This window comes from Panthera tigris, chromosome A3 (assembly GCF_018350195.1).
Source record: "Panthera tigris isolate Pti1 chromosome A3, P.tigris_Pti1_mat1.1, whole genome shotgun sequence".
NCBI lineage: Eukaryota > Metazoa > Chordata > Mammalia > Carnivora > Felidae > Panthera > Panthera tigris.
In genome coordinates this window covers 104,358,373-104,368,287 of record NC_056662.1, presented here as the reverse complement: position 1 = coordinate 104,368,287, position 9,915 = coordinate 104,358,373, and the positions used below count along the sequence as shown (strand labels likewise).

General features: G+C 53.9%; 1 protein-coding gene across 2 annotated transcripts; it reads left to right on the top strand.

The window, feature by feature from the left end:
- The first annotated feature begins 1,937 nt into the window (after nucleotides 1-1,937).
- Nucleotides 1,938-7,845, top strand: NEURL3 (neuralized E3 ubiquitin protein ligase 3). Of its 2 annotated transcripts, none has more exons than XM_015537594.2 (4): nucleotides 1,938-2,071; nucleotides 4,792-5,277; nucleotides 6,210-6,278; nucleotides 6,932-7,845. In XM_015537594.2, the coding sequence occupies exons 1-4, from the start codon at nucleotides 2,044-2,046 to the stop codon at nucleotides 7,144-7,146; spliced, it is 798 nt and encodes a 265-aa protein (XP_015393080.2). In that variant the 5' UTR covers nucleotides 1,938-2,043; the 3' UTR covers nucleotides 7,147-7,845. The 2 variants fall into 2 exon arrangements, with proteins under 2 accessions (XP_015393080.2, XP_007082448.2); XM_007082386.3 differs by having other exon boundaries at nucleotides 6,926-7,845.
- The last annotated feature ends 2,070 nt before the right edge of the window (nucleotides 7,846-9,915 follow it).

The window sequence follows — 9,915 nt, the reverse complement described above, 5'->3', positions numbered from 1 at the left end:
CAACAAGGTCTTCTGGGCTCCAGCAGTCTGGTCACCACCCAAGGCAGCCAGTGATACGCCTGGAGCCAGGGCTCCGAGAGAGGGGAGGGAACTCTGGGCCCCAGCACTGATAAGAGATAAGGGGATGCCCTAAGCCTGGATCCCTCAGGCTGGGCCAGCAGGACCATAAAGTGTGGGGCCCTTGCCTCAGACTGGACCAGCTGGAACCAACCTTGGACTCACTGTGATTGCTATTGACCAGTTTGCCTTTGGCCTTTAGAACACTGCTTCTAGAGGGGGAAACTGAGGGAGCCTGGCCTGGGGTGTGGTATGCAAGAGAAGGTCCAGGGTCCAGGCAGATCTTCTGAGGTGAACTGGGGCCAGACCGCTGTCACTTCTCCATTGCAGAGACTAAAGACACAGCATGTCTGTGCTAGAAGGGCCCATAGACCAGCTCACCTTGGCTTCCTGCTTTACACATGGGGACACCAGGGCCCAGGAAGGGCAGGGGAGGGGAAGAAAACACAGGAGGCAGAACCTGGGTCTCCAGACCTTTCATCCTTTTCTTTCTTTTTTTTTTTTAATTTTTTTTAATGTCTATTTATTTTTGAGAGAGACAGAGACAGAATACGAGTGGGTTGGGGCAGAGAGAGAGGGAGACACAGAATCTGAAACAGGCTCCAGGGTCTGAGCTGTCAGCACAGAGCCCGACGCAGGGCTTGAACTCACGAGCTGTGAGATCATGACCTGAGCCGAAGTCAGACGCTCAACCGACTGAGCCACCCAGGTGCCCTGCTTTCATTCTTTTCCACAATCTCCCCAGCCCAGTCACCTGAGCCACCATCCCCAGCTCCTCCTGGGACAGGCATGGGGATATCTATCCTCATAGCTGAGTTCAGGGTAGTCACTGATCATGACCTTGATCTGGGGTCTTGGGGAAGGTCCTAGCCTGGAGGTGGAGGGCCAGGATACTCATAAGTCTCCAAACTAACCCAGAGCCTTGCCACCTAAAGTGGGTTCCACAGAACCACCTTGTTAGAAAAGTAAAATTCCAGCCATAGCCCCAGACCTTCTGAACCAATCAGCATTTTAATATGATCTCCAGGAGGTTCATGTGCCTGTTGCAATGTGAGAAGCACCAGGTGAGAACAAGCCATTTTCCCTCTACCAGCCTCAGTTTCCCTATAGGAATGGAGGGGGCAGAAGATCTCTGACTTTTTTTGCTTTTTTTTTAAATAGACCCCATGCCCAATATGGGGCTTGAACTCACCACCCTGAGATCAGGAGTCACTTGCTCTACCGACTGAGCCAGCCAGGGATCCCAGATCTTTGACTTCTTTGCCACAGCTAACACACTGGGAGCCAGGCCTCTGGCATGACCTGTCCTGTGGGACTATATGCATTTTGTAGTGGATTGTGGACAGTGGAATTCTGATTCCAGCAAGGTTGGGGAAGCAATCAACACCTCTCCCGTTCGGTCTGACTCACCCCTCTCCTCTCTGCCTGAGACCCAGGGCTGGGGCAACTTCACAGGTCCTGGGATGCAGCCAATTCAATTCAATCCACTTCAGCAACATTGATTAAGCACCTTGTGTGTGTGCCGGGCTCTGTAGCAGTGAATCTCCACCTTGACTGTACATTAGAATCATCCAGGGTGCTTTTATAAACTACCGATGCTGCGCCCCACCCTGTGCCACTGGGATCAGTTTGCGCGTGAGTACTTCTAAATGTGCCTCAAGCCATGATAATGTACAGCCTGGCGGAGAACGACTGGTCAGAAGTAAGGGAGCAGTCTATCCTAAATCCTGCCCGGGCCACCTCCCCAGTCGCTGCTTCCTTTTAGGTCAGCCAGCTGCAGCGGTTCTGTGGTGAGCCAGAGGCAATCATCAGGAAATTCCCTGGATATCATAACCCGTGACAGCAACATCTAATTAATCATCAACTATGTAACATGATCCTGACCCATAACGAAGGGACCTGCTGAGCCTTTGGAAACCTGTCTACTGGCCTTCTCCAGACAATTCCTTCCAGATCCAGGTATCCGTGCCCGAGGATCCCAGGCTGATGGGGGCCCAGCTCTCCTCCCAGGCTGGTAAGTGGGAGCCCTAAGTTTGGTCTGCAAGGGATGCAAGAGGCAGAGGGGAGGCTGTGGAACCTTGGGCGAGTCAGTTTTTCCTAGGGCCTCAGTTTCTTCATCTGCAGGCTGGGGCCAAGGCGATTCACCTTGCCTGACAGCTTATAGGGCTGTCAGAAGCACAGACCAAAAGGTTGCCAGGCACAGTAGTTCTCTGAGAGCCTCACCTGAGACCACAGCGTTCCCTTGGTGTGCAGGGGCAGGAGAGAGAGAATCTGCTTTTACTGCCAGAGATCCAGACTGCATCTCAGAACCCTGCTCCCTCCCAGGCAGAGAGCCTGGAGTCTCAGCCCTTGGCTCCCTAAGGGCACCAAAGGCTCACATACCAGCAGCAGGTACTGCCCCGAGCTTGGGGGGCAGGGAGGTGGTAAGGACGGTGGGGGCCAAGCTTCTGTTGCTGCTGCTGCTGCTGTGGCAACTGTGTCTGGATTCCAGGTCATGGTGGTGCCATGAAGGAGGCAGCAAGGAGTGTGGGGGGCAGGAGTGGGGCCCCAGCTCCTCCACTCCTGGCTGTGAAGATGTGCAGAACCACCCCAACTCAGTTCCCTCTGGGTGCTTCCCTGCAGGTTGTGGGAGGAGTGAAAGAAGCTGTAAGGGTTAACAGGTGCCTGGCACCCAAGAGGCGTGGTGACTGGAGGGGTGGTGATGAAGAAGGTGATAGAGATCTGGGGAGGTCCTTGCTGGGCAGGGGGCTGACCCTCAGTTACTTAGATTCCAAGAGACTTACTGCCAAGATTTTCTTTGAATCTACCTGGGGGGTGTGGTGGGGGCGGTGGGGGGAGGGGAGGCATGCAAAAGTCACGATGCCTACCCAGGGGGGCAGTCAGCTCCTCATACTCAGGATCTCCAGGCAGGTACCTGGAGACTGCAGGTCTCGGCTGACCATGCATATCGATCCCATTGGTGGATAAGGAGACCTATACCCAGTGGGGCAGTGACCTGCATAGGTGACCAACAGAGCGGGGACTAGAATCTGGGTATCTGGGCATGGCTGCCCTCCTCAGAGCTCCTGCAGTGACTCTGCAGTAGGCCCAAAGACAAGTCCATCCGATGTCAGGGCCCTCGGCTCTGACTCCTGGTCACCCACCGTCCGTGCCTACTTGGGGACTCCCCTTTGCTTGTGCATAGCCTCCAGGGAAAGGCATCTGGGCAGACTATCAGGAAGGGAGGGAGAGATTAGGGTATTCCAGGAAGGGGTGACATGCAGGGGATGTGGGTGAGGGAGGGGTGAGCTTGGATAGCAGGACCCTGTGAGCAGGTTCAGAGGTCCCCAAGGCCAGAGTGAGTGCTTGTTCCTAATGCCTCAGTGAGGGGAACCATGGAACTACGATATGCTTGCCTCTGGCCTGAATCCATCGGGAACAGATTGTCTATGACCTCAAGGGTGTCCCTTGTGCCTGACCAGATTGAGTGTTGCACCTTGTGACCCGTTGGAATCTTGCAGGCTTGTGAGTAATCAGAGGAGCAGAGCTGGAGAAGCTGATGAGATCTGGGAGGGGAGGGGTCTTGCTCTTTTGGGTTAGGTTCAGGCTCAAGTCTGGATTGAATTCCCTTTTTTTTTTTTTTTTTAGTGTTTATTTATTTTTGAGAGAGAGACAGAGACAGAGCATAAGCAGAGGAGGGGCAGCGAGAGAGGGAGACAGAGAATCTGAAGCAGGCTCCAGGATCCGAGAGATCAGCACAGAGCCGAATGTGGGGCTCAAACTCACAAACTGTGAGATCATGCCCTGAGCCGATGCTCAACCGACTGAGCCACCCAGGCTCCTGCTGATTGAATTCGCTATTTTCAGCTTCCCTCCTCTAACCAAGAAAGAACAGGACAAGAGGGGGGTAAGGGAGGAGAGCAGTTCTGGCTCAGGAAGCTCACCAGCTTCCTCCAGGCTCAGGCCTGAGGCTTGAGAGGAAAGGCTGCCCAGTAGGGAACTTCCCCTCCCCACTGCCAAGTGGAGTGGGGTCGGGAAGTCCCCGGATTTCAAAGCTCAGCCCTGGGCCTTGGCTGGCCCAGCCCACCATTCTGACACCCCGCCCCCGCCACAACCTGGGACTCCCTCTCTAGCCTGTGCCTCCCCACCTGGCTCTGTGGGGGAGCTGTTGGACCCCTTTCTCTCCTAGGAAAAGGAAGTCACCCTCACTGGGGGCCACGGCCCTCACAAATGATGCAGGTTTTCTGTGGGACAATCATAAAGTCAGACAAACAGAGAGGAAAACAGCTGCAATACCAGGACCCATCTGCCAGAGCTGAGCACCATTAGCAGACCCATCTCCTCTCAGGTTGTTTCTAGATACAGGGAGAATATATGTGTGTGTGTTAAACATATGTGTCGAACAAAACCTGGATCGTATTATGTATACTATTTCTAACACCTGCTCTTTCTAGTTAATGCCAATAACTGTGACTAGGTATTTAGAGCCGGTACATGTAGGCGTGATTTTACAACATCCCTCCGGGAGGGGAACTGAGGGGGGGAATTCACAGTGGGAATTCAGATCCCAGACATGCAAAGTGTGCTCCTCACCAGGCTCTAATCAGGTCTCTGGGGGCTCCCTGGATGAGGGCAGGGGCAATGGCCCCGGGGAGATGCGGGGGTGGGGGGCGGAGATAGCTCCGGGGAGCAAATGAGTCCGGATCCAGACCACACTGACGTCACCATCCCCCCCCCACCCCCCCATCTCCGCAGACACCAAGGCGCCCCAGGAGACACTGCGCTTCCACCCTGAGGCCAAGGGCGCGCAGGTGCGTCTAGACGCCCAGCGGTGCACTGCGCGCAGGAACGCCACGTTCCACGACGGCATCGTGTTCAGCCAGCGGCCGGTGCTTCCCGGGGAGCGGGTGGCGGTCCGCGTGGTGTGGCACGAGGGCGGCTGGTGCGGCGGGCTCCGCGTGGGCTTCACGCGCCTGGACCCCGCGCGGGTGTCCGCGCCCAGCCTGCCACCCTTCGTGTGCCCGGACCTGGAGCTGCAGAGCCCGACATGGGCGGCCATGCTGCCCGAGGGCTGCGCGCTGGCGGGGGACGTGGTCTGCTTCTGGGTGAACCGCAGGGGCCGGCTCTTCGTCAGGGTCAACTCGGGCCCCCGGCTGCTGCTGCGCAAGGGCGTGCTCATGGGCGCCCCCCTCTGGGCCGTGATGGACGTGTACGGGACCACCAAGGCCATCAAGCTACTGGGTGAGACAATCCGCGAGGACCCGGGCACCGCCCCTCGGGTGGCTCGGGTGGTACTGCGTCCCCATCCAGAGCCGTGGGGGGAGCCTTTCATCTTTTCCTATACGGTCAGTTTTACGTCACTGGCACGGGAGACGCCAGATGGACAAGACCCCAGTCAAAGGGAGGGCAGCCTTGTCCCTAGGGAATGCTATGACTAGCACTCCAAACATCTGTCAAAGGGCTGTTTCACAAAAGGAGAGGTCGGGGGCTGGGTTTTGCTGCCTTAGTAGGAGTTCAGGGGAGTCAAGCGTGGCAAGCAAAGGGAACAGAAGTGTAAGCGGTTAGAGATGCACAGGAAGACTGCCTGTGGGGGCAGAGTGAGCCGTCCAGTCAATGAGTGGGGAAACCGTAACCATCCCTCTAGCCACCTGAAAGGAGAGTGGACTTGAGGGAGAGTGGATACAGGAAACATCTATAGAAAGAAATACTGGCATTCCTGTGCTGGTTGTCCCCCGGCCTACACAAGCAGTCCATTTCCTCTTCCCCCACCCCTACCGTTTATAAAATCCCTTGTCACAGTGGCTGAAGTCTCGCCCCTGGGACGCCCGATTGGGTAGGTCTGGTGTAGAGCCAAGCACCTGTTTTCCCCACCTCCTGGGGGATTTTAATGCACATCCGGGTTTATGAAGGTGGGTAACACTGAGGGTCTCCAGTCAGGCGGCGGCACCAGGGCAAAGGGGAGATGTTTAAAGGAAGGGTGGTTTTAGGAAAAAGCGTTGACAGCTTCACAAATTCTCTGCTGGGGTGAACTGGGGAAGGGGTGGCTGGGGCCATAAGATCAGCGGGGAGCTCCAGCACTGCAAGCAAGCAGGTGGGACTCTTTCAAGGGCCTGGTAGGGTGGAAGCACCTGGGCTTTGCTTTCCTGGGTCCTGAGTTTCCCTCTCTCCCTCAGATCCCACAGCCAGTGCCTTCCCCTCAACCGTGCCACGGGCCCTCATCGATGAATCTCTGCAGCCGGAAGGTGAGTGGCTTCCCCGAGCCCAGCGAGCCAGGGACAGGCTCCCCAGGACTCTAGCACCAGAGGCCCCCACCCCCACCCCAGGGAGGCCCCAGCTCTGGGAACTGGCTAAAATCCTTCCGAGTCCCACGAAGTCTCCCACGGGCTTTAGGCCAAAAGATTTGGCTCTGCCTGCTAGAAACCTAAAAGCAATTTAATAGCTTTGCCTTCTAGAACATTGGCTAACTTTTCAAGTTACAAGAGCACATTCGTGAACAAATGACGTTGTTTTGTCCCTGCTTGAAAAAGCAGTCCATGTTCGTAATAAAAGTTTTGCCAAACAGAAAGAAAATAAATATTAGAGGATAAATAAGGAAGTAAAAAAAAAAATCACCACTGCCTCTTAGGGGGATTTCCTCCTACTATTTTGTAGTCATATATCTATGAGGAATTGTGCTGTTTTCCTTTTTTTTCCAAGTTGGAATTTTATGATATATATGTATGTGCAGTATGGTTTTCTTCCCATTTCTTTTCATTTGGTTATGTTGTGAGCGTTTTCTCATTAATAGTCAAAATAGGCCTGCGTGGTTCTCTGTCCTGTGGTTATAGCATGAGTAGGCTGCCCGTGCTTTGCCCCCACGTGCCCCAACTCGTGTTGTCCCCTTTCCCAGCCACAGGAGGAGAGGAATGTGCCATCTGTTTCCACCACGCTGCCAACACCTGCCTGGTTCCCTGCGGCCACACACACTTCTGCAGCTACTGTGCCTTGCGGGTCTTCAGGGACTTGGCCAAATGCCCTGTATGTCGCTGGGAGATCAAGGCGGTGGTCCCAGCGTGGGGCCCTCCCATTCTGAGGACTGGGGAGGGCCTCCTGATGCAGGTAGCAAATTGAATCTAGCTCTGAGCCAGAGGGAGGAGGTGCAGCCCCACCTCCATTCTGGAGAAGAGTCAGAAAAGCTGGTCATCAACAAGAGATGGGGGCAGGGAGGCTCTTTCCCCCTCCCCAGCAGGTTGGGGTCCGTGGAGCAAGGAGGAGCCCCTTTTTCTGCCCACACCAGAACTCCCTTCCTAGTGGGGTTCCTGTAGAAAGTGGCTCAGCAGTGGGCCAGCAGGCTTCTGGTCCCCCCCTGCTTGGCTCCAAGTTCATTTGTGCCCAGGGCTTGCCAAGGCTTTTGGCTGGCCACCTGGTCCAGCCACCACAGACCTAGCAATCGTGGTACACGTAGGTCACATCCATGAGAAGCGCCTTTATATAGAGATGAGACAGCCTGATCCCTAGTTTCGTAGCTGGGGAAGTTAAGGTAACTGCATGTATCTGGTGAAATCCCAGCCCACCCCTGGGTATTGAGGAGCCTGGACCAGACACACAGAGGCATCTGGGTGGAATGTTTACAGTCCTGTGTGGAAGCTGGGTGACCTCTGACAAATCCTCCATAAAGTGGATAGGAGAGACCTGCTTGCCTGCCTTGCAGGGTGATTGTGAGGTTCCAGTGAGATCGCGTTTCTGAAGAGATTTCCGCACATGAGACTATACTGTCGTTGCTATGCCTTTGTCCTTGCCAAATTCTGAGGTGTCAAAATAAAGTTTGTCTTTTGGGAATGATTTGCAATGAATATGTCCTCTTTGCCACAGTCAGGGGGAGTGGATGGAGCTGTGGCCTGTCGGGATGCTAGGGCATTGGGGAACCCTCTGTCCTCTCCGGATACACCCTAGGCTTGCGGTGGACTGGGTGGGGCTTGGGCATTCAGGTCTGTGGACTTTATTCTGCTGAGCACGTGAAGGGGACGGTCCTACACTCCCAGGCCTGAAGTCACAGCCGGGCTTTGCCCCTGCCGCCCTTGACTTTGGGGGGACTTCCAGGAGGTTCTGACTCCTGAACGAAGGGAGGAGTTGACCCAAGAACCCACCTCAGCAGGTGCTTGTGGCGGGGGCAAGCCATACCTGATACTTTGCTGCTGTTCTTGTACCGTGACCAGTGGGGAGGTATCTCCCGAGAGAGAGGACTAAAAAGGCAGTTCCGACTATTGTGCTCAGACTTGTAATGATGCTTCATCAACCGCCTCCCTACCCACACCATTGCCAGCCAGTGGGTCAGTGCGTTGGGTTTGGTGAGAATGGTGTAGCTCACACTCTGGAGTCGGATCCCCTCTCCACCACTCGTGAGTGGTCTAATTTTGGTCATGGGCCTTGATTTCTGCGAGCCTCAGTTCCTTCATCTGTAAAGTGGAAATAAGATCATTGTGTTTGCTGGTGTGTGTGAGAATAGTGAGTATGAAACTTGTACCTTAGATGAAATACTCAAAATACAGCATCTCCCTTCTCCTGGAAAAGGCATCTCCCAGGAGAAGCAGCCAAGAGGTCAGTGGGCGAGGCGTCAGGGATCCGGGTGTGAGTCCTGACAGCTTACTGAGTTTTACCAAGGGCCCCCATGTCACCCCGGTTATTTTGGAATAATTCCTGCAGATCCTTTTTTCGTCTTTTTAAGTGTCCTTTTGTTGTTAAACCCAGACATCTCCAAGGCAGGGGCATTACTTTAATCGTGTTTCCAGGGAATACCTTCTTCGTAGTTAACCCCTAAGCAAGCCTGGTCTTAGAACGGATCTGTAACCGGAGCAGGGAGACTTCTGCAATGGTGGAGTAAGGAGTTCTGTAAATCCATTCCTCCATAAAAGCAACAAAAATATTGGCGAGATTGTAAAAAATCAACTTTTTCTAGAACTCTAGCTATTCACCAAAGCCTAACACCAAAGTCTGACGAGGGGTTTATCCAAGAGAAACTGCTCAGGTTTGGTAAGAACAGTGGGGTTTGTGGGGTATTGACTTGGCCTACTGCCATGCCTCTAGTCCCAGCTCCATAGCAGCCTTAAAAACCAGCAGCCTGGAAGCTCTTAAGGGGACAGATTGGGTTAGGAACATCTCAGAAAGTTCTATCACCCAAACATCATCACTATTTGACCTGAATGGCAATTCATTGGAAAAGCTTGATTTATGTGGTGTTGTCATTACTTAATCCAACTTGGAGCTCTCTACTCAGGAAAACCCCTATTCCCAGGGCATTTGTCAAATATAATCAGCTTCAGTTGCTTAACATCACAGCTACCTAAGACTGAGATACCAGTTGGGGCAAACATGAGCCCGGCCAAAAATTTAAAAGGAAGACCTGAGAAGATAGATGTTCACAGGGGACTTTGAAAAACTCTGGTATATTTCTGGGGATCTGAACGACTGCGTGCATGGTCTGGAAAGGCCTGAGAGGGCCCCAGTCTCTCACTTCTGGCTTCCCTTGAGGTGCTGTGCAAGCAGAAAGTAAACAGTAAGACAGAGTTGTAAATTGCCTGAGCATTGAAGGCATGCCTCAACCCACAGAGCTCCTTGGCAAAGAGCGGAAGATTTATAGCTCAAGGCATTTAAGGGAATCTCTGTCCAGTCATTAGCTGACTATTAAGCTAACTGAGTGGAGACATCAGTGGCTGCATGCTACAAGGAATATAGACCTTACAGGAGCACCGGGGTGGCTCAGTTGGTTAAGCGTCCGGCTTCGGCTCAGGCCACGATCTCACGGTTGGTGGGTTCAAGCCCCCGCATCAGGCTCTGTGCTGACAGCTCAGAGCCAGGAGCCTGCTTCAGATTCTGTGTCTCCCTCTCGCTCTGCCCCTACCC